Source organism: Elephas maximus, chromosome 17 (genome assembly GCF_024166365.1).
Source record: "Elephas maximus indicus isolate mEleMax1 chromosome 17, mEleMax1 primary haplotype, whole genome shotgun sequence".
NCBI classification, from domain to species: Eukaryota; Metazoa; Chordata; class Mammalia; order Proboscidea; family Elephantidae; genus Elephas; species Elephas maximus.
This window is the reverse complement of record NC_064835.1, coordinates 41,113,258-41,138,215: the sequence shown is the minus strand read 5'-3', so window position 1 is coordinate 41,138,215 and position 24,958 is coordinate 41,113,258. Positions and strand designations below refer to the sequence as shown.

The window sequence follows — 24,958 nt, the reverse complement described above, 5'->3', positions numbered from 1 at the left end:
CGTTGTTCTTTTTCAGTAATGCTTTACTTATCCTGGGCCTCTTTCCCTTCCATATGAAGTTGGTGATTTGTTTCCCCATCTCATTAAAAAATGCTGTTGGATTTTGGATAGGAATTGCATTAAATCTATAGATCACTTTTGGTAGAACAGACATTTTTACAATGTGAAGTCTTTCCATCCATGAGCAAGGTATGTTTTCCATTTATGCAGGTCTCTTTTGCTTTCTTGCAGTAGTGTCTTCAAGTTTTCATCGTACAAGGCTTTTACATCTCTGGTAAGATTTATTCCTAAGTATTTTGTCTTCTTGGGGGCTGCTGTAAATAGTATTGATTTCCCCTTCGAAGTTCTTTTTGTTGGTGTAGAGGAATCCATCTGATTGTTGTATGTTTATCTCGTATCCTGATGCTCTGCTGAACTCTTCTATTAGTTTCAGTAGTTTTCTTGAGGATTCCTTAGGGTTTTCTGTGTAAAAGATCATGTCATCTGAAAAGAGAGGTAATTTTACTTCTTCTTTGCCAATCTGGATGCCCTTTATTTCATTACCTAGCCTGACTGCTCTGGCTAGGACCTCCAGCACAATGTAGAATGAGAGTGGTGAGAAAGGACATCCTTGTCTGGTTTCCGATCTCAAGGGGAATGCTTTGAGACTCTCTCCATTTAGGATGATATTAGCTATTGGCTTTGTATAAATACCCATTATTATGTGCAGGAATTTTCCTTCTGTTCGTATTTTCCTGAGAGTTTTTATCATGAATGGGTGTTGAACTTTGTCAACATAAAAGCATGTGGTTTTGTCTTTTGTTTTATTTATACTATGTATTACATTAATTGTTTTTCTAATGTTGAACCATCCCTGCATACCTGGTATGAATTTCACTTAGTCATGGTGAATTATTTTTTTGATATGTCATTGAATTCTCCCGGCTACAATTTTGTTGAGGATTTTTGCATCTATGTTTATGAGAGACATAGGTCTGTAATTCTCTTTTTCTGTGGTGTCTTTACCTGGTTTTGGTATCAGGGATATGCTGGCTTTGTAGAATGAGTTTGGGAGTATTCTGTCCTTCTCTACACTCTGAAATGCCTTTAGTAGTAGTGGTGTTAACTCTTTCTGAAAGTTTGGTAGAACTCTGCAGTGAAGTCGTCCGGGCCAGGACTTTTTGTTTGTTGGGAGTTTTTTGATTACCTTTTCAATCTCTGCTTTTGCTACGGGTCTATTTAGTCGTTCCACCTGTTTCAGTTAGTTTACGTAGGTAGTGTGTTTCTAAGAATTCATCCATTTCTTTTAGGTTTTCAAAATTGTTTGAGTACAATTTTTCACAGTAATCTGATTCTTTTAATTTCGGTTGGGTCTGTTGTGAAATTGCCCATCTCATTTCTTATTTGGGTTATTTGCTGCCTCTCCTGTTTTTCTTTTGCAGTTTGGACAATGGCTTATCAATTTAGTTAATTTTTCAAAGAACCAACTTTTGGTCTTGTTAATTCTTTCAGTTGTTTTTCTGTTTTCTATTTCATTTAATCCCGCTTTAATTTTTATTATTTCCTTTCTTCTTGTGGCTGAGGGATTCTTTTGTCGCTCTCTTTCTATTTATTCAAGTTGTAGGTATAATTCTTTAATTTTAGCCCTTTCTTCCTTTTCTCTGTATGCATTTATTGTATAAATTGACCTCTGAGCACTGCTTTCACTGTGTCCCCATGGTTCTAATAGGAAGTGTTTTCATTCTCATTGGATTCTATGAATTTTTTTATTCCATCCTTAATGACTTCTATAACCCAGTCATTTTTGAGGAGGGTATTGTTCAGCTTCCAAGCGTTTGATTTCTTTTCCCTGCTTTTTCTGTTATTGATTTCTACTTTTATGGCCTTACAGTCAGAGAAGATGCTTTGTAATATTTCAATGTTTTGGATTCTGCTAAGGTGTGCTTTATGACCTAATATGTGGTCTATTCTAGAGAATGTTCCATGTGCACTACAAAAGAAAGTATACTTGGGTTGAGTGTTCTGTATATGTCTATAAAGTCAAGCTGGTTGATAGCAGCATTTAGATCTTCCGAACCTTGATGGAGCTTCTTTCTGGATGTCCTGTCCTTCACCAAAAGAGGTGTGTTGAAATCTCCTACTATAATTGTGGAGCTGTCTATCTCACTTTCAATGCTGTTAGAGTTTGTTTTATGTATCTTGCAGCCCTGTCATTGGGTGCATAAATATTTAGTATTATTATATCCTCCTGGTATATTGTCCCTTTAATCATTATATAGTGTCCTTCCTTATCCCTTGTGGTGGATTTAACTTTAAAGTCTATTTTGTCAGAAATTAATACTGCCACTCCTGCTCTTTCTTTATTGTTGTTTAATAGATTTTTTTCCATCCTTTGAGTTTTAGTTTGTTTGTGTCTCTAAGTCTAAGGTGTATCTCTTGGACGCAGCATATAGATGGATCATGTTTTTTTTTTTAATCCATTCTGCCACTCTCTGTCTTTTATTGGTACATTTAGTCCATTTACCTTGACCATTATTATGGATAGGGATGAATATTGATCTGTCATTTTGATGTCTTTTTGTGTGTTGTTGACAGTGTCTTTCTTCCACTTAATTTTTTTGCTTAGTAGTTTATCTTTATATATTGTCTTTTCCTCTTATTCGTCATTGTTGATTTTGTTTCTGCAGAGTTTCTATTTTTTTCCTGTATTTTATGTTGATGTGTAGGATAGTTCGTCTCCTTTGTGGTAAACTTAATATTTACCCTTATTTTTCTAAATTTTAACCTAACTTTTATTTCTTTATATCGCCTTGTCTTCCTCTCCATATGAAAGATCTATGAGTACATTTCTCAATCCCTCTTTACTGTTTTAACGTTGTCTTCTTTTACATAATAACTTCGCTGTTTCCCTGTTTTGAACTTTTTTGATCTTGATTTATTTTTGAGATTTTCCTGTCTGGGTTGACATCTGATTGCTCTGTCCAGTGTTCTAGTTTTGGGTTGATACCTGATATTATTGATTTTCTAACCAAAGAACTCCTTTTACTATTTCTTGTAGTTTTGGTTTTTTTTTTTTTTACAAATTCACTAAACTTCTGTTTGTCTGGAAATGTCCTGACTTCATCTTCATATTTGTGAGACAGTTTTGTTGGATATATGATTCTTGGCTGGCAATTTTTTTCCTTCAGTGCTTTATATAAGTCATCCCATTGCCTTCTTGCTTGCATGGTTTCTGCCAAGTAGTCCAAGCGTGTTCTTATTGACTCTCCTTTGTAGGTGATTTTTCATTTACCCTTAGCTACTGTTAAAATTCTTTCTTTATCTTTGGTTTTGGCAAGTTAGATTATAATACGTCTTGGTGATATTCTTTTTAATTACCTTATGTGGAGTTCAATGAGTATCTCGGATAGATATCTTCTAGTCTTTCAGTATAACAGGGAAGTTTTCTGCAACAAATCTTCAACAATTCTCTCTGCATTTTCTGTTATCCGTCCCTGTTGGGGTACTCCAATCACTCATAGGTTATTTCTCTTGATAGAGTCCCACATGATTCTTAAGTTTTCTTCATTTTTTAAAAAATCTTTTATCTGATTTTTTTTCAAATATATTGGTGCCAATTACTTTATCTTCAAGTTCAACAGTTCTGCCTTGCTGAATTCTGCTCTTCCAACTTTCTATTGAGTTGTCTAGTTCTGTAATTTTAACCTTCTGAATTTCTGGATGCTGAGTGTCTATGGATTTTTCCAGCTAATGAAATTTCTCATTATGTTCCTAAATAACCTTTTTAATTTCTTCAAATGCTTTATCTGTGTGTTCCTTGGCTTGTTCTGTGTATTGCTTGATTTCCTCCCTGATGTCTTAAAGGGTTCTGTATGTTAATCTTTTGTATTCTGCATCCGGTAATTCCGGGAATGCACTTTCATCTAGAAGATCCCTTGATTCTTTGTTTTGAGAGCTTGTTGAAGCAATCATGGTCTGTTTCTTTATGTTACTTCATATTGACTGTTGTCTCCGAGCCATCTATAAGTTATTATGTTAGTTTATTTTATGTTCGCTTACTGTATCCTAGCTTCTTGCTTTGTTTTGTTTTGATATGCCCAAATGAGTGAGCTCGCTTGGTTATTTTCACCTTTGAAGCTCTGATGTCCTGTCACCAGATGGCTAGAGCTGTTATCAGGTATATTAATCTAGGAATCCATTCATTTTTCTTGTACGAATTCAGCTCAGGTGTCCAGGTAGCTGGTCATCAAGTGTGTGGTACGGGCTCTGTCCTACCATCTTAGAGGGGCAGGGGTGATTGGTGTAGGTACCGGTATCTGGTTGCTGCAAGGGGTCACACTCTGAACAAGGCAGAGGTCTGAGAATCATCCCCCACGGGTGTCTGAGGAAAGCACATCCCTCTTCCCTAGAGCATACAAGTGGGTGGGTTCTGCATACGGATTGTGGGCACCCAAAGTTTTTGGTTTTAAGGACTGGGAGGTACCAGTTATCCTTGGAACTCTGTCGCAGGTGGCTGGGTTACCTGAGTGGAGCTAGCAGTCCTTAGGCCCCTGATGTGGGTAGGTGAAGACCCAAACATCAAGAACCCACCTCTCAATTGCACAGCTGAAAGAGTTGTAGTCTGCCGACAAGAGCCTGTTTTGAAATGGGCCCAAACAGGTTCTTGTAGGGGGTAAAGGTACTCAAAGTCCACGGGCCGTTTATGCCTGGACAGAAGCTGTTTTGTCCTGAGCTCCCCAGGTTAGTGCAGCTGACAAATTATCTTTTCCCCAATTGTGAATTTATTCCTTCTACAAGGCTGAGAGGATGGCTCTAGGCGCCCAACAGTGCCCTTCTCAGGCCCAGGGAAATCAACAGCCGCTGAAGGCGGCGTGGTCAAATATATGCGAGTACTTAGCTTTTGTTGAGAGCGCTGTTCTTGTCTTGTTCCAGAGGTGTAAATAGGCTATGCGACTGGCTGTTTCTCCCTGTGGAAACTGTGGCTGAATGCTAGTACCAGCCCGCTGTAGCTGCTCCTGGGAATGGTGCCTGAGGGCTCCCGGCAATTCAGGTCCAGTAACTTCTGTTTCTGAACAGACCACTGCCACTGAGTCCATTTTCTAACCTTGCCTTTGATGTTCAGAGCTCCTAGCTTGTTATAAATATAATCGTTTCATTTGCTTTTTAGGGTCTTTGTTGTAAGAGGGCTTGCTGAAAGCATCTGTCTATTCCGCCATCTTGGCCCTGCCTCCTCCATTAGTTCTTTGGGCTAATCTTTCCCTTGTGTCTTTTGTCTTATTCATTCTCCTTTGCTCCAGCTGGAAGGGACCGGTAGATGTATCTTAGATGGCCGTTCACAGGATTTTAAGACCCCAGTTGCTACTCACCACAGTTGGATGTATAACGTTTTCTTTACAGACGATGTTATGCCAACTGAGCTAGATGTCCCCCAAGACGATGGTCCCCAGCTCTCAGCCCACTAGCTCGGTCTGTCAGTGCAATTAGATGTGTCTGTGAAGCTTCTATAACTTTGCCCTGGTCAAGTTTTCCTGACTTTCCCAGTATTGTATACTGTCTTACCCTTCACCAAAGTTATCACTTATCTATTATCTAGTTGGGAAACCCTGGTGGCATAGTGGTTAAGTGCTACAGCTGCTAACCAAACGGTCAGCAGTTCGAATCCGCCAGGTGCTCCTTGGAAACTCTATGGGGCAGTTCTACTCTGTCCTATAGGGTTGCTATGAGTCGGAATCAACTCAATGGCACTGGGTTTGGTTTTTTTGGTTATTATCTAGTTAGTGTTTTTCCCTCCGCACCCCTTTCCCTCCCTCATACCCATGAAAGATTGCTTCTTTCTGTGCGAAAACCTTCTTGTGGTTTTTACAGTAGTGGTGTCATACAGTATTTGTCCTTTTGTGACTGACTTATTTCACTCAGCATAATGCCCTCCAGATTCATCCATGGTACGAGATGCTTCACAGATTCATCGTTGTTCTTTATCGTTGCATGGTATTCCATTGTGTGTATGTGCCATAGTTTTTTTATACGTTGAAGGGCATTTAGGGTGTTTCCGTCTTTTTGCTAGTGTGAATAATGGCACAGTGAACATGGGTGTGCATATGTCTATTCATGTAATGGCTCTTGTTTCTTGAGCATATATTCCTAGGAGTGAGATTGCTGGATTGTATAGTATCTCTATTTCTAGCTTTTTAAGGAAGCGCCATATTGTTTTCCATAGTTGTTGTACTAACCCAGACCCAGTGCCGTCGAGTAGATTCCGAGTGGTTGTACTAGCGGTACAAAAAAGTTCCAATCTCCGTGCAACTTCTCCAACATTTGTTATTTCTGATTTTTTGACTTGTGCCATTAATGTCAGGGTGAGATGATATCTCATTATAGTTTTGTTTACAGTTCTCTAATTGCTAGTGATCATAAGCATTTCCTCATATGCCTATGAGCTGCCTGAATGTCTTCATTAGTGAAATGTCTGTTTACCCATTTGTTAATTGTGTTATTTGTCTCTTTATTGTAAAGGTGTTGGCTTTTCCTAAAGGTTTTAGAGGTTAAACCTTTGTCTGATACGTAACAGCCAAAAATTGTTTCCCAGTCTGCAGGGACTCTTTTTTCACTTTTGGTGAAGTCTTTTGATGAGCATAATTGTTTAACTTTTAGGAGATCCCATTATCTAGCTGAACTTCTGGTGTTTGTATATTGTTAACTATGGTTTGTATGCTGTTCATGCTGTATATTAGGGTCCCCAGCATTGACTCTATTTCTTCTTCCATGATTTTTATAATTTTCAGTTTTGTATTAAATCTTTGATCCACTTTTTTTGTTGATATTTTTTTATTATCTTTTCAATTTCTTCTCCTGTTCTGGGTCTGTTCAGATTTTTGACCTTAGTTTGTGTTAGTTTAAGTAGATAATGTGTTTCCAGAAATTTGTCCATTTCATCTAGGTTTTCAAATTTGTTGCAGTACAGTTTTTCATAGTACTCTATGATCCTTTTTATTCAGTTGGGTCTGTTGAATGTCCATCATTTCATTTCTTATTGGGTTATTTGCTTCCTCTCCTGTTTTTCTTTTGTTAATTTGGCCAATAGTTTGCAAATTTTGTTGATCCTTTCAAAGAACCAACTTTTGGTTTTTTTGATTCTTTCAACTGTTTTTCTATTCTCTATTTCATTTATTTCTGCTCTGTTCTTTCTTGTTTCTTCTAGTGGCTGTGGGCTACTATTGCTATTCTTTTTGTTTGAGTTGTAGGGCTAATGTTTTGATTTTGTCTCTTTCTTCTTTTTTGATGTATGTGTCTATTGCTATAAATTGACCTCTGAGCACTGCCTTAGCTTGTCCCACTGGTTTTGGTATGATGTGTTTTCATTCTCACTTGATTCTAGAAACATTTTGATCCCATCTTTGATTTCTGCTATTATCCAGTAGTTTTTAAGTAGGCTGTTATTCAGTTTCAATGTATGTGACTTTTTTTCCTTGCTCTTCCCATTATTAATTTCTACGTTTATGGTGATGTGATCAGAAAAGATGCATTGTATCATCTCAATGTTTTGGATTTTGTTGAGGGTTGCTTTGTGGCCTAAGCTGTGGTCTATTCTGGAGAATGTGCATTGGAAAAGAATTGATACTTTGCTGTTGGGTGGCGTGTTGTATATATATCTATGAGGTCAAGATGGTTGATTGTGGCCCTCAGATCTTCTGTATCTTTACTGAGTTTCTTTCTAGATGTTCTGTCCTTTACCGAGAGTGGCATCATGAAGTCTCCTACTATTACTGTGGAACTGTCTGTTTCTCTTTTCAGTGCCGTTAGAGTTTGTTTTATGTATTTTGGAGCCCTGTCGTTGGGTGCATAGATATTTATTATGGTTATGTCATCATGGTAGACTGTCCCTTTAATCAGTATATAATGTCCTTCTTTGTCTTTTAGGTTAAATTTTGCCTTAAAATCTATTTTATCTGAGATTAGTATAGCCACGCCTATTCTTTTTTGGTTGCTGTTTGTTTGATGTATTTTTTCCATCCTTTGATTTTCAATATATTTATGTTTTTGTTTCTAAGTTATGTCTCTTGTAGATATTAATGGGTCAGGTTTTTTATCCATTCTGTCACTCTCTGTCTCTTTAGGGGTGCATTTAAGCCACTTAAGTTCACTGTGATTATCAATAGGTATGAATTTATTGCTGTCACTTTGTAGTGCTTTTTTCTGGTGTTGACTTTTTTTTTTTTTTTTTTGCTTGTTTCTCTTACTCTCCTGTGCTGAGTTCCTTTTATTTCTGAAATTTCTCATCATTTCTTTCATTATTGTAGATTTTGTGTTTACTGAGACTTTGTTTTTCTTCATTTTGATGAGTAACTTTGTTAACTTTCTTTGTGTTTATCTTGAAATTTACTCTTATCTTCCTACGTTTGAACCAGTCTTTTATCACTTGATATTACCTTGACTTTTTCTCCATTTGAAATTCACTCTTTCATGTGTATTCCCCCTTTTATTGTTCTGGCATTGTCATCATTTTCAGATTGATGTCTCTAGTTCCCTGTTTTGAATCTTTTAGTTTTGTTTTATCCTTGATAGTTCATTTCCTAGATTGGTATTTGGCTGATACTGACCTGTGTCTTAGATTCACCTTTGTTGTCTGATGTTGCTGGTTCTCTAACTGAAGTACTCACTTTAATAATTCTTGTAAGCTTGGTTTGGTGTTTACAAATTCCTTTAAATTCTGTTTATCTGGAAATGTCCTAATTTCGCCTACTATATTTGAGAGTTTTGCAAGTTTATTATTCTTTATTGGCAATTTTTTCTTTCAAGGTTTTATATATATCCTCCCATTGCCTTCTTGACTGCATAAGGTTTCTGCTGAGTAATTAGAGCTTAGTCTTATTGTTTCCCCTTAGTATGTGATTTTTCATTTTTCTCGAGCTACTTTCAGGATTCTTTCTCTGTCTTTGGTTTTGACAAGTGTGATTATGATATGTTTTCGTGACATTCTTTTGAGATCTTATACGGGGTTCACTGAGCTTCTTGGATGATCAGCTTTTCATCTTTCATGATATTAGAAAAGTTTTCTATCAGCAAATCTTCAATGATCCTCTCTGTTTTCCATTTTCTCCTCCTTCTGGAACTCTGATAACATGCAAGTTTTTGCTCTTGATTGTACTCTACAAGGTTGTTAGGTTTTCTTCACTCTTTTCAGTCATTTTTCCTCAAACAAAGTGGCATCCATGGATTTGTCTTCAATTTCATTTATTCTGTCTTCCATTGTCTCAAATTTGCTTCTAAAAGCTTCTACTGCATTGTCCATTTCTCAAATTTTGTTTATCGTCATGGATTGAATTGTGTCCCCCCAAAATATGTGTATCAATTTGGCTGGGCCATGATTCCCAATATTGTGTGGTTAGCCTCCATTTTCTGATTGTAATTGTCCTGTGTGTTGTAAATCTGAATCCCTGCCTGTGGTTAGTGAGGCAAGATTAGATTATGTTTAAGAGATTAGGGTGAGATTGTAACATCCCTGATCCAATGTAAAGGGAATTTCCCTGGGGTGTGGCCTGCACCACCTTTTATCTTACAGGATATAAAAGGAAGTGAGCAGAGAATGGGGGACCTCAGACCACCAAGAAAGAAGTGCCAGGAGCAGGGCGGGTCCTTTGGACCTGGGGTTCCTGTGTGGAGAAGCTCCTAGTCCAGGGGAAGATTGAGGACAAGGACCTTCCTCCAGTTTTGACAGAAAAAGCCTTCCCCTGGAGCTGATGTACCGAATTTGGACTTGCAGCCTACTAGACTGTGAGAGAATAAATTTCTGTTTGTTAAAACCATCCCTTTGTCATATTTCTGTTACAACAGCACTAAATGGCTAAGACATTTATCTTCTGGATTTCTGATTGCTGTTTTTGTATAATTTCTAATTTTTTATTTATTTTGACATTTTTTTCTTGTATTATTTTTCCTGAATTCTTCTATTGCTCTGTGTTTTCCTTGATTTTGGCTATGTTTTTACTGGTTTTATCTGTGCTTTCCACGATTTTGTCTGCATTTTCCTTGATCTCATTCCTAATCTTTTGGAGAGCCCTGAAAATTAGACTTTTGAATTCCCTATCAGGTAGCTCCAGTGTCTTTTCTGCTGGTTTATTCTGGTCACTTACTGGAGCCATCTTGTCCTGTTTTTTTAAATATGTTTTGATGCTGTCTGCTGTCTCCAAAACATTCAGGTATTATTTTCTTTCTTTATTACTTGGAGGTTTGTTTGTATCATACTGCTTTTTCATTTTGTTTGGTTATGTCTGGGCAGGTGGGCCAGGCATGCTTTGTTGCTTCCTCATCTGTGGGCACAACAGTTCTTACACCCCTGTTCTGGTGTGCAGGGCCAGTCACTCAGCTGTGGTGCAGCAGGGCAGGTCTAACACGAAGGGAAGGGTGGAGGTGGTCATTTGTCTGCAGCATGAACTGGGCTAGAACAGGGCCACTATGGTCTTTGGTGGGGAGTTCTGAGCCAGCAGGGAAGGGCCTGGGATCCAGGCCATTCCCCTGGTTGCTCAGGCATGCAGCGGAAGGAGTCCAGAGCAGGCAGGAAGGGGCCTTGGTTCGAGGTCGCATCCCTTGGGTACCAAGGTGGGCAGCTGGTGGAGTTTGGAGCTAGTAGGATGGGGCCTGGGGTCAAAGCTGGATTCCCTGGTTGCTGCAGCAAGTGCCAAGAGGGGTCCGGAGCCAGTGGGAAGTGGCCTGGAGTCTGGGCCAAGTTACCTGGGTGCCGCCATGGGTGGCAGGAGGGGTCCAGAGCCAGCGGGAAGGGGCCTGGGGCCCTGGCCCAGTCCCCTCGGAGCCTTGGGCAGCAGTGCAGAGGAGAGAGGTGGGGCGAGTGAAGGCGGGGCAGAGGGGGCTAGGTGGAGGAGGGCAATAGGGTGGGTTGATATTCTGGTTCTCAGTAGCTGGGGTTGCCACGATGAAACGGTTATAGTCACTGTTCACAGGAGGGGTGGCAGTTGTAGGAGCGTGCTCCTGTGGTTACCGGATGAGAGAGTCTGGGCTTCTCCTTGAGTTTCAGTCAGGAAACGTGGTCTTACTGAGTCCTGGGTATGTCCACACCATACCGCTATCTCCTATCGGGAATTCCTTTCTGTGTGTGGGGTCGTTGGCTTTATTCCAAGATGGAAATGCTGAGTCATGCTGTTTGGTCAGGAACCTCCATTTCGTATCCCTATTCCTTCCATGTTTTCCATTAGTTTCTTCTTCTCCTCAGTGATTTCCAATCTAATACTTTATCCTTCGTTTAAGGTTCAGGGTTCCAGGATTGATGTCTGTACCTGTTTTACTTGGTTTTTCAGGTCTTTGTTGTAGAGAGACAGCTACTATCTGCCTAGTCTGCCATCTTGGCTTTGCCTCTAAAAGTAAGCTCTTAACAGGCTACCTAAATCTTAAGAGTCATCAACTAATAAGTCAATAAATTAAAACTATGTGTGTGAATGTATTATACATATAATAATTTGGGGGACATCGCTAGGTTATTACTACAGTCTTTTTTGGTTAGATGGACCTTGACTATAGTTATTAAAACAAAATAATATGCCCTTTGACCAAGTATTTTTACTTCCAGGAATTTATCCTAGAACACTCTCTCACGGCTCATGCTATATTAATTGAGCATAATAAGGACAAAAAAGGAATAAATATAATGCTCAAACAATAGTGATAACACAAGTTTTGATACATTTATCCAATGGAATATTTACTAGGTAGCCACTGAAAAGGGTTAGGTATATCTACGTGTATTGATGGAGTCCCTGGGTGGTACAAATGGTTAATGTGCTCAGCTGCTATCCAAAATATTGGAAGTTCAAGTCAACTAGAGTCTCCTCAGAACAAAGTTCTGGTGATCTACTTCTAAATAATCAGCCATTGAAAACCCTATAGAGCACAGTTCTACTCTGCAAAACATGGGATCACGATGAGTTGGAATTAACAGCAAATGGTACTGGTAGTACAATGTGTATTGAAATGAAAAAACTACACGACGGAGAACAAAATCAAATTACAAAAAAAGTATGTATCAACGATCCATTTTAGAAATAAAAAATAAGTGATATATATAGGAAGAAGAAAAAAACTGGAATGCTACACATCAAACTATGACAGCAGGAGCCCTGGTGGTGCAGTGGCTAACCACTTGGCTGCTAACTAAAAGGCCAGCAGTTTGAACCCACCACCCACGCCACAGGAGAAAGATGTGGCAGTCAGCTTCCATAAAGATTTACAACCTTGGAAACCCTATGCAGCAGTTCTACTCTGTCCTATAGGGTTGTTATGACCCAGAATTGACTCGACAGCAAAGGGTTTAAGATGACAGTAACAAATGAAAAAACAAAACAAAACAAAAAATATATAAACTCACAGGCAAAGAGGAGTCAACTATGGAAGAGGAATTTCAATACATTTTTGAAAGTTGCAAAAATGCTGAAGCCAGTGTAATTAACTAAGCAAACTGATTCTCCCGAAAGAATGATGGAGACACCCTAGACTAAGCACTGCTCTGGTCCTGCCTAAAAAAATCTTAAAAGATGCAAAAAGATCAAACTATTTCCAAGTAGCTTAACCGCGTTCCACAACAATACTCAATGCTTAAAGAAAAAAAAAAAAATCTAACACTCAACAAGGTAAAATTCAATGTGTGAAATCCAACCAAAGATTACTAGGCATGCAAAGAAAAACCAAAAAATACTACCTATAATGGGAATATAAATGAATCAATTGAAATCACCCCAGAAATAACACAGATGTTAGAATTAACATACAAGGACATTAAAAGTTATATCTATATTCCTTACGGTCAAGAAGTTAAAAATAGGCATGAAAGATACAAAAATGGGTGAAAATTACAATGTGAGAAATTAAATAACATATTGCCAGCGAGTCAATTCCAACACAAATGGACCCTACAGAACAGAGTAGAACTGCTCCATAGGGTTTCCAAGGAGCAGCTGGTAGATTCAAACTGTCAACCTTTTGGTTAGCAGCCATAGCTTTTAACCATTGCACCATCAGGACTCCGAGAAATTAAATACAGAGACATAAATAAGTTAAAAGTAAAAATAAACAAAAGATTTACTATGCTAAGATTATTCAAAATAAAACTGAGTGGTTACATTAATATTAGACAAAGTACATTTCAGAGCAAAGAGTATTATCAAGGATAAAGAAGGTCGTTTCATAAAGACAAAAGGGTCAAATTATCAGGAGTATGTAACAATATTAAATATTCATGCACAAAATAACAGAAATTCCAAGATATTTGATGCAGAAAATGGTGGAACTATAGACGCTGTTGGTTTTAGGTGCTATCAAGTTGGTTCCAACTCATAGCCGTATGTACGTACAACAGAAAGAAACATTACCGGGTCCTGTGCCAGGCTAACAATCATTGTTATGCTTGAGCCCATTGTTGCAGCCAGTGTGTCAATCCATCTCCCTGAAGGTCTTGCTCTTTATCATCGACTCTCTACCAAGCATGACGTCCTTCTCCAGGGACTGGTCCCTCCTGATAACATGTCCAAAGTATATGAGACGCAGTCTCACCATCTTTGCTTCCAAGAAGCATTCTGGTTGTACTTGTTCCAAGACAGATTTGCTGGTTCTTTTGGCAGTCCATGGTATATTTCAATATTCTTCTCCAACACCACAATTCAAAGGCATCAATTCTTCTTTGGTCTTCCTTATTCATCATCTAGCTTTCACATGCGTATGAGGCAACTGAAAACCCCATGGCTTGGGTCAGGCACACCTTAGTCTTCAAGGTGATATCTTTACTTTCTAACACTTTAAAGAGGTCTTTTGGAGCAGATTTGCCGGATGCAGTGTGTTGTTTTATTTCTTGACTGCTGCTTCCATGGGCGTTGATTGTGGATCCAAGTAAAATGAAATCTTGACAACTTCAATCTTTTCTCTGTTTATCATGATGTTGCTTATTGGTCCAGTTGTGAGGATTTCTATCCATACTGAAGGCTGTGTTTTTGATCTTCATCAGTAAGTGCTTCAAGTCCTCTTCAGAAAGAAATAGGTAAATCTACAATTTTAGCTGCAAGTTTCAATCCCTAGCTCTAGGTTACATAATTAATAGAACAAGAATACAGAAAACCAGTAAGAGTACAGATTTGAAAAACACTACCAACCCAACTTGAAGTAACAGAATATATATTCTCTTCAAGTGGACACAAAACATTTTCTGAAATAGACCATTTTTTGAGCTATAAAACAAGCACCAATACATTTAAAAGGATTCAAGTTATACGAAGTGTATTTTCTGACTCTAAAAGAATTAAATTAGAAATCAATAATACACAGATCTTTAAATTCCAAAATATTTGGAAACTAAGCTACACACTTAAATAACTCATGGGTCAAAGGAAAAAATCAAAATAGAAATTAGAAAGTGTTTTGAATTGAATAAAAATTAGAACACAGTATATCAGCATTTATTTCCAAAGACTTTCTTGTTATTTTGGAAAGACAAACTAGTTTACAATGTTCTGATCCAGACATACCCCATCCTCTATATTAAGATTTGAGCACTAATCATGAATAGAGATAAGGGCAGGAAAGTGGTTCTGAGTAACCCAAAGCTCTAAGCTGGGAAATGATGGAAACTATGACATTCAAATTGAACAGAACTGCAATTTTCATTCTAACATTATCTTGAAAAGGAAAAATCTCAGAAATCAAAAGCAACTCAGAGAAAATTGTTTAAAGGTTAAAGGTGTAAAAAAAAACTTTTGTGTTGAGCAAGATTATACAAATAATAGTACCAACTTCATAGGGTTGCTGTGAAAATATAATGAAATAATGCATGTAAAGCACCTAATAGGATCCCTGGCACACAGTAGGTGCTTGGTGAAGGTTAGCCATCTTCACCTGCATTAGTTTTCTTGAGTTTGATGCTAGTAGTCAAAACTTTTATATATTTTAATTAAAAAAGAATATATGCTTTAAAAAATATGCTGCTATTAATATCTTCCTATGTAAGAGAAAATAATTACCTATACACAGGAAGTACACTAAACCCTTTTAAAGTATATAAGGAAATAAACTCATTCCTGTTTTCACTGGCCATCTCAATAACATTCTCCTCCAGAGACAAAAACAAAACAGAACAAAGTTCAAATTCTAAATCAGGTGACTAGAAAGAGTCATGCCATCAGGGCAATATTCATTCTGAACTCAGAATTACCTCCTTCAGTTGTGCTGGCCAGAACCCAAGGGCTCATTGCTGACCAGCCTACTTCATTCATGCAGGAAACGCCAATGCTGTAATTAGCCAGGGCTTGCAGCTGCTCGATTTGATACAGATGTGGTGAAGCAGCAGTGTTAAAAATCATGAGTGAGCTATTACTCAGCAGATCAACTTCCTTGACCTGAATGAAGAATAAAAACACGGAATGAGCATTAGTCAGGTGCTAGGAATAACAGACACGGGCATGCATGCATTGGGCGCACAAGGTCCTTCCTATCCATGGAGGGGATGTACCTGCTTCCTTTCAGGGCACACACAATTTTCCCGCCAGCATTACTGTGTGTTACTCATGCTACTTGAGTATGAGTTAAGGACCTGGGGAAAACGCCTAAGTGTTCTTAACGTGGCAGGTAAGAGAGCACATAATCACCGTTATAAAATAAAACAAAGTAGCCCCTCCTCTCTCAGATCCACTTAGTGTGTGCTTCCTTCTTTGACCTGTTTCACAGACCTATCTCCTGACAGGCATCTGCAACATGACATGGTTTTCCATGATAAATCTAGGTTTTGGAACACAATCAAGGATTTGAACGGGCAACGCACACCACGCTTAGAACTCCCAGTCCATGGCAAACTACATCACCCTGCTACCTGTAGCCCATCCAGAAAGGGCTAGAGCTGAGTACCTGGCTGGGCCCTGACACTCTCACAACCCAAGCACTGGAAGCTCACATGGCTGATTTTGCAGACTGAAAGGAATGAAGCTCCATTGTGCCATTAATGTAAGGTTTTCTGTTCATTTCTCTTTACATTCCCTCCCTCTGGTGATTTTTTCCCTTGTGTTTCATATAAAGCAGATATCTAAATGTAACCATAAACTAGTTTTTTCCTTCTTTTTAAAATGGTATTGCTCAAGCTATGAAACGATTACACTTTAACCTGTTTATAAAATAAATGAGACAGTAGGACAATAATTAGTATGTCATGGCAAGAAATCTTTTCATGACTGAGAAAGAAAATGGTACTGGATACCTAAAAGACCCCAGATTATTCGCAAACTTAAGAGATCGTCAATGAAGCACTTCCTAGTCTTCACTAACCTCCCTAAGAAAATCACCGTGTGTGGGATACACCTGACTCTATGCTGCACTTGCTAACACACACTCGAGTGAAGAGGTGTTCAGGGCCCCTCCCCAATTCACTCCCCCGCCCTACGACAGTGTTGAAATATTCAATATTGTTCTCAGCATTTTTTCACGTTTAAAATATAGAAGTCTAGAAGAAGGGAATGCAGCTTCATACAAGCTGGAAAAATGCAAAATGGTGTAACATTTGTGAATGGCATGGTAAAATCCTTTTTTTTTTTTAATTGTACTTTAGGTAAAATGTTAAAAAAAAAAGTTAAAGCTCGAGTTAATTTCTCATACAAAAAATTTACACAGATATAGTTAGGTGACATTAGTTGCAATCCCTACAATGTGACAACACACTCCTCCTTTCCATGTTGGGTTTCTTGTGTTCATTCAACCAGTTCCTGTTTCATCCTGCCTTTGGACAGGAGCTGTCTATTTTGTCTTGTGTATTTGACTGAATTAAGAAGCACATTCCTCAACAGTGTTATTTTTTATAGTCCTGTCTAATCTTTGTCTGAAGAGTAGGCTTCAGGAATCATTTTAGTTCTGGATTAACAGAACATCTGGGGTCCATAGTTTCGGGGGTTCCCCCAGTCTCTGTCAGATCATTAAGTCTGGTCTTTTTATGTGGATTTGGGTTCTGCTCCACACTTTTCTCCCATTCCATCCAGGACTCTGTTGTGTTCCTAGTCAGAGCGCTCACTGCTGGTTTATGTGGACCTTTTGTTTCTTGAACTACTATTTTCCTTGTGTCTTTGGTATTCTTCATCGTCCTTTGCTCCAGGTGGGTTGGGACCAATTGATGTATCTTAGACGAGCACTCGCAAGCTTTTAAGCTCCGAAACGCCACTCACCAAAGGGGGATGCAGAACATTTTCTTAATAAACTTTGTTATGCCAACTGACCTAGATGTCCTCCGAAACTATGGTCCCCAGGCCCCAGCTCCAGCAACTATATCCCTCAAAGTGTTTGGATCTATTCAGGAAACTTCCTGGCTTTTGTGTTGGTAGAGTTGTACTAACTTCCCCCTGTATTATGTGTTGTCCTTCCCTTTACCAAAGATGATTCTTGCCTACTATCTAGTTAGTGAGTACCCCTTCTTATCCCTCCCCACCCTCATAACCATCAAAAAATTCTTTCTTCTGTCTTTAAACCTTTTCTTGAGTTCTTATAATAGTGGTCTCATACAATACTTGTTCTTTTGTGACTGACTAATTTCACTCAGCATAATGCCCTCCAGATTCATCTATGTTGTGAGATGCTTCATGGATTCATCATTGTTCTTTATTGTTGCCTAGTATTCCGTTGTGTGTATGTACCATAATTGGTTTATCCATTTGTCTGCTGATAGGCACCTAGGGTGTTTCCATTTTTTGCTATTGTGAACATTGCTATAATGAACATGGGTGTGCATGTTCTTTCTCTGGGATATATTCCAAGGAGTGAGACTGCTGGATTGTATGGTATTTCTGTTTCTAGCTTTTTAAGGAAGTGCAAAATTGTATTCCAAAGTTAAAATCTGTTTTTAAATGCTCAGATCCTTTGAACTGTTAAACTTCCTCTTGAACGTAGAGTAGCTAAAGTGAATTGAAGAAATGATAAAGTAAAAGAGCCAAATGAAAGATTTCAAAGGGTGGCTGAAGAAGACAAAGTATAGTATTATAACGAAATGTGCAAAGATAGGGAGTTAGAAAAGCCAAGGGGAAAAACATGCTCGGAATTTCTCAAGCTGAAAGAACTGAAGAAAAAATTCAGGCCTCAAGTTGCAATACTGAAGGATTCTACGGGTAAAATACTGAACAACACAATAAGTGTCAAAAGAAGATGGAAGGAATACACAAAGTCACTATACCAAAAAGAACTGGTCGACATTCAACCATTTCAAGAGGTAGCATATGATCAAGAACCAATGGTATTAAAGGAAGAAGTCCAAGCTGCACTGAAGGCACTGGCAAACAACAAGGCTCCAGGAATTGATGGAATACCACTTGAGATGTTTTAACAAGTGGATGCAACACTGGAAGCATTCATTTATCTATGCCAAAAATTTGGAAGAGAGCTACTTGGCCAACCGACTGGAAGAGGTCTGTATTTGTGCCCATTCCAAAGAAAGGTGATCCAACAGAATGCGGAAATTATCAAACAATATCACTAATATCACACAAAAGTAAAATTATGCTAAAGATAAATAAAAAATGGTTGCAGCAGTACATCAGCAAGTAACTGCCAGAAGTTCAAGCCAGATTCAGAATAGGACATGGAACAAGGGATATCTTTACTGATGTCAAATGGATCTTGGCTCAAAGCAAAGAATACCGGAAAGATATTTACCTGTTTTATTGACTACCCAAAGGCATTCGACTGTATGGCTCACAATAAATCATGGATAACATTGCAAAGTGGGAATTCCAGAACACTAATTGTGCTCATGCAGAACCTGTACATAGACCAAGAGGTAGTCGTTTGAACAGAACGAGGGGATACCATGTGGTTTAAAATCAAGAAAGGTGTGTGTCAGGGTTGTATCCTCTCACCATACTTATTCAATCTGTATGCTGAGCAAATAATCTGAGAAGAATGCAGCATCAGGACTGGAGGAAGACTCATTAACAACCTGCAATATGCAAATGACACAACCTTGCTTGCTGAAAGAGAACCTGAAGCACTTACTAATTAAGATCAAAGACTACAGCCTTCAGTATGGATTACACATCAACATAAAGAAAACAAAAATCCTCACAACTGGACCAATAAGCAACATCATGATAAATGGAGAAGAGATTGAAATTGTCAAGGATTTCATTTTACTTGGTTCCACATCAACGCCCACGGAAGCAGCAGTCAAGAAATCAAAAGATACATCGCATTGGGCAAATCTGCTGCAAAAGAACTTTTTAAGGAGTTGAAAAGCAAAGATGTCACCTTGAGAACTAAGGTGCTTCTGACCCAAGCCATGGTATTTGCAATCACCTCATATGCATGGAACGCTGGACAATGAAGAAGGAAGACCTTTGAATTACGGTGTTGGTGAAGAATATTGAATATACTGTGGAGCCAGAAGAACGAACAAATCTTTCTTGGAAGAAGTACAACCAGAATGCTCCTTAGAAGTGTGGATGGTGAGACTTCATCTCAAGTACTTTGGACATATTATTAGGAGGAACCAGTCCCTGGTAAAGGACATAATGCTTGGTAATGTAGAAGGTCAGTGAAAAAGAGGAAGACCCTCAGTGAGATGGACTGATACAGTGGCTGCAACAATGGGCTCAGAAATAACAATGACTGTGAGGATGGTGCAAGACCAGGCAGTGTTTCATTCTGTTTACACAGGGTCACTATGAGTTGCAACCAACTCAACGGCACCTAACAACATAACATCCTTTAAACAGCAATTCTGTTTCTATAAATTCTACAAGTATAGATTGTTATAAAAACAACTGGAGGTGTTTCCAAATTTGGATATAAAACTTGCTCATTCATGTGAAATTAAAAAAAAAAAAAAACTTTTTGTTTTGAAATAATTATAGGTTTACGAGAGGTGGTTAAAAAAAAAACAAAAACACAAGGGGTCCCATGCACCTTTCACCCAGCCTCCATCAATGGTAACATCTCTCATAACTATAGCAGGATAGCAAAACTAGGAACCTGACTTTGGTACAATTCATGGCATTTGTTCAGGTTTTTTCAAAAGTACTCATTTGTGTATATAGTTCCATGAAATGTTATCACGTGTATAGCTTTATGTAACCACTTCCACAATCCAGAAATATAACTGAGTGGAAACAACTCAAATGTTAATTAACAGATGAATACATAAACAAAATGTGGTACATAGATATAATAAATATTACTCAGCCAAAAAGAGAAATGAAGTTCTGATACATGCCACCACACGGACGAACTTTGAAAATATGTTAAATAAGTCAGACAGAAAAGAATAAATACTGTTTGATCCTACTTATATGGAATATCTTGTTGTTGGCTCCTGTAGAGTTGGCCTCTGATTCACGGCAAACCCATGCACAACGGAACGAAATGCTGCCCAGTCCTGTGCCATTCCCATGATTGGCTGCGTATTGGACCATTGTGATCCATAGGGTTTTCACTGGCTGATTCACTAGGCCTTTATTCCTAGTCCGTCTTAGTCTGGAAGCTCGGCTGAAACCTGTTCAGCATCACAGCAATACATAAGCATCCAATGACAGACAGGTCGTGGCTGTGCATGAGAGGCACTGGCCAGGAATCGAACCCAGGTCTACCACGAGGAAGGCAAGAATTCTAGCATTCAGCCGCCACTGTCCTCATGTATGAAAAGCCTAGAATACGCAAATTAATTGAGACAACAGATTAGTAGTAGTTACTAGTGTCTGGGGGAAGAAGGGAATGAGGAGTTGGGGGGTAGAAAAAAAGCTGGTCTTTACCTTACTGACTTTGCCGGTACTTGATACAGTTAACCTTAATTTACTTAAATTCTCTCCTCCTCTGTTTCTTAAAAAGAGAGAGATACAGAACTGTCCATCATCACCAAGATGGCCCTCATGCTCCTCCTGTACAGCCACACCCACCTGCCTCCCCCCCACCCCCACTGAACCCCTGGCAATCACTAACCTGTTTTCTTTCTCTATAATTTTGTCATTTTGAGAATATTATATAAATAGAATCATACAGTCTATAGCCTTTGGGGATTGGTTTTTTTCAATCAGCATATAATTCCCTTGAGGTCCACCTAAATCGTTACATGTCTCAGTAGCTCAGTCCTTCCTATTGCTGAATAATATTCCATGGCAGTTCAAACGCACACAGCAGCTCTGGAGGATTAAGACCTGGATATCTGCTCCTATAAAGATTACAGCCTACAGACAGAGCAGGAGAAAAATGCAGAACAGACTTCAAATTCATGAAAAAAGACCAGACTTACTGGTCTGACAGAGACTGCAGGAACCCTTGAAACTATGGCCCCTGAATGCTCTGTTAACCCAGAACTCAAACCATTTCTGAAGCCCACTCTTCACACAAGGATTAGGCAGGACTATAAAACAAAAAATAATACGTGTGAGGAACATGCTTCTTAGTTCAATCAGATATACAAGACTAAATGGGCAGCTCCTGTGTAAAGGCAGGGTGAGAAGGCAGGAAGGGACAGGAACAGGATGAATGGGCACAGGGAACCCGGGATGGAAAGCGGAAGAGTGCTATTACATTGTGGGGATTGCAACCAATGTCACAAAACAAAATGTGTATAAATTTTTGAATGAAAAATTAACTTGAGCTGTAAACTTTTACCTAAAGCACAATTTTTAAACACCCCCCCCCCCCCCGAAAAAAGAAAGAATTCACAGAAGGAAAACAATACATACCGCAAGTCACCAACCCTCTCAGAATCTCAGTTTTTAAATAAAATTTCACTTTACTCCTTCGGATTATTATATGGGATCACCAATCTATGGATGTTAATGAGTGTACAAACCAGATGTTAAAAAATGACAAAATAAAAAATAACTTCTCTAGGCATCAAAAAAAGTGAAAAAAAATTCCCTTGAAAATAAAATTCACGGTATTCATCAACTCAGTGTGGCTAAACCAGCTACCTGTTGCTGTCAAGTCGATTCCGATTTGTGGCAATCCTGCGGGAGAGGGTAGAACTGCCCCACAGGATTTCTAAGGCTATAGGGTCATGCAATGAGTTGGAGTCGATTCAACGGCAACAGGTTTGGTTTTTTTGGTTTGAAATCTTCACAGAAAAAAATAAAAAGATTACAGCCTAGAAAACCCTTTGGGGCAGTTCTACTCTGTCACATGGGGCATCTATGAGTCAAAATCGACTAATGGTATCTAACAACAGTGCATGGATTTACCACAGTTTGTTCAGCCATTCACTCTCTGAAGGACATCTAGGTTGTTGCCATTTTTTGGTTATTATAAATAAAGCTGCACTGAACATTCGTGTAGAGGTTTTTTTCTTTTACATTTGGGCATTTTTTTAAATCAGTACTTTGAGTATTCATTCTACAAGCATTTATTGATCCCTAACGATACTATGAGGTAACAGTTGTAGTGCTAGGCTTTATGCTCAATTAAATGCTTTACATGTATTATCTCACTTATCCTCCTCATTTTACAGATTAAAAAAACAAGATTTGGAAGGTTGAGTACTGTGCTGATGCCTCATGATGGAATCAGTATATTAACTCAAGCTATCAAACTCCAGACTGTGTACTCTTAAACTTCATACATATTATGAGTCAGGCTTGCACTGAGATGGGGGTTGGGGATGCCCACACAGAAGACATGCCCCTGTTCTCAAGAAGCTCACAGTGACTGGGGGAAGAAACACCATAATAAAAACATTTGAGAGCTAACTATGTGCCAGGCGTTGTTCTACGTGCTTGATATATATTAACACATTTAATCCTCATAACAATTTGATAAGATAGGCACTATTACAATTATCTCTAGTTAGCAGGTGAAGAAACTGAGGCACAGAAAGGAGGCTATGTAACTGGTCCAAGATCAGCACTTACCCCAAGCAACAGGACTCTGGAGACTGTGCTGTTCATCATTAACTCATGTACAGGTTTTTGTGTGAACGTAGTTTTCATTTCTCTGGTGTAACTGCCCAAGAGTGTGATTACTAAGTCACGTTGTAATTGCATGTTTAGCTTTTTAAGGAAGTGTCGCACTGTTTTTGAGAGTGGCTATACAATTTTACATTCCCACCAGTGGTGTCTCAGCAATCCAGTTTTCCATATCCACATCCTCACCATCACTAAAGGTGCTCCCAAATTTGGATGTACAAGTTGTTCACTTGCATCAATTTTAGGAGTGAAAAACTGGAAACAGCCTAGAAGTCAAATAGTAGGGGAATACTTGGTAGAGCCCTAAGACTATATACCATACAATCATTAAACTGTATGTTACAAAAATATGAACACACAAGTGTGTGTTACAGAAGTATGAACACATAAGTATGTGTCACACTTGGTGACATGGAAATCGTGGAGGTACAGTGCCACGTTTTAAAAAAAAAGCTGGTTACTTACAGTATGTTTAGTATAACTAAGAATTCTGCAAAAATTTTAAACTATATAAAAAAACAATGAATAGAAAAAATACGGAAAGGCTATGTTCCAAAACGTTAAAATGAGTTACCTCCAGATCAGGAGCTGGCAAACCGTGGCCTGTGTTTCAACTGCCTGAACTAAAAATGGTTTTCAAATTTTTTAAGGGCGGTAAACTATAATGAAGCAGAATATGCAACAAAGACAACAGATGCCATACATGGCTAGAAAAGCATAAAATATTTACTACCTGGACCTTTAAAGAAAAAGTTTGCCAACCCTTGCTCTGGAAGATGGGATACCGGACTAAAAAAAAACTGTTCTTTTCATTTTGTAACCTGAGGAACGCTGCTCGTCTTAAGGCTAGTTTTAGTAAGTCTTTTATTCTCCCCACCCCCAACAGAAATCCAATTCTAAAAAGATACACAGATAATGTAGATTTTACGACATTTTTTGGTGGGGAGACAAAGAATCATCTGCAGCTTACCCAGGAAACTTTTCTCCAAATCTCTTTTAAACATATTCATTCTTTCCCCTGCATAAATCTCACCAGTCTCGCCTCCATATCTTCTCCAAATCTCCTCTGTATACACAGGCAAGAGAGGGGAATTCGCAGAACAAAATCCAACCCTAAACCAAACTTCTAGAAATAGGGATATGGGCTACTTATTTTTTCAACTACAAGTCCCCCCCCCCAACACCCCCCGAATTTCTACAAGGTATAAGTACTTATGTGATCAGAAGAACAAAATCATATTGGGTAAAACAGAAGCAACAAAAAGCAATTTTGAAAAAAAAATTGTAATTATGGGTATGGATACAAATGCTATTATTCAGAATATGTGTATTTGAAATCTAGGCCAAGAAACCACAAGTAGACATTTTGGTTCCAAATTCCCTACCGGATACCATGAGGGCAGTGTTGGGGGCCGCTACCTCTGACACAGACCTGGCGGACTCAGTGGTTGGCAGGAAGGCATCGATTTGCCTGAAGGGTTCCAGAAGGAAACATAATAAACCACGGGCTTTATCTCAGGGGTGGTTCTTGGTAGAAATTCCTTTTTGTTTTTTTCACTTTAGAGTTTGTACCTACTTCCTGGTGACCAATCACTAAAATAAGCCTGAGGAAATCTCTGGCTCTCTGCCTCCACCTCATTTCCGGAATCACGTGTGGTTCATTTCCAGGCCCGGGAACACTCTTTGAGAGCATGTTCCCAGAAGAAGATGGGGTTTCTGTAACAGTTCTCAGTGGGTTCTTAGGGAAAAGAGGGCATAATATGGTAAGAAGTACGTGGGGGAGTTAAAAATAGAAATGGAGTATGTAGCCCAAAAATGAGTGAAGAAAGGAAATAACGACAGGACCAAAGGAAGCAAGAGGGTGTGTCCTGCCAGTGCCTGGATTTGAATCTTGTCCAAAGCATTCATTTGTTACCAAGTCAGAGTTTAAAATTGTAATGAACTGGGAACATACTTGGTCCCTTCAGGATTGCCAATGCACTGTAAATCAACAGAATATAAAAGTATAAGTTCTAGAGTCAGTCCTGACTAACACAGCTAGGATTGCTGGAGAAACAAAATATACC

General features: G+C 38.7%; 1 protein-coding gene across 3 annotated transcripts in view; it reads right to left on the bottom strand.

Moving 5' to 3' along the window:
- MERTK (MER proto-oncogene, tyrosine kinase) overlaps positions 1 to 24,958 on the bottom strand; it is a 155,731-nt gene that overhangs the window by 54,672 nt on the left and 76,101 nt on the right. For all 3 annotated transcript variants that reach the window (XR_007513550.1, XR_007513551.1, XM_049856216.1), the window contains exon 7: positions 15,182 to 15,365. Coding sequence is in view for 1 of the 3 variants with exons in the window: in XM_049856216.1 (XP_049712173.1) it covers positions 15,182 to 15,365 (184 nt within the window). In the remaining 2 variants the exon portion in view is untranslated. The remainder of the gene's footprint in view (positions 1 to 15,181; positions 15,366 to 24,958) is intronic.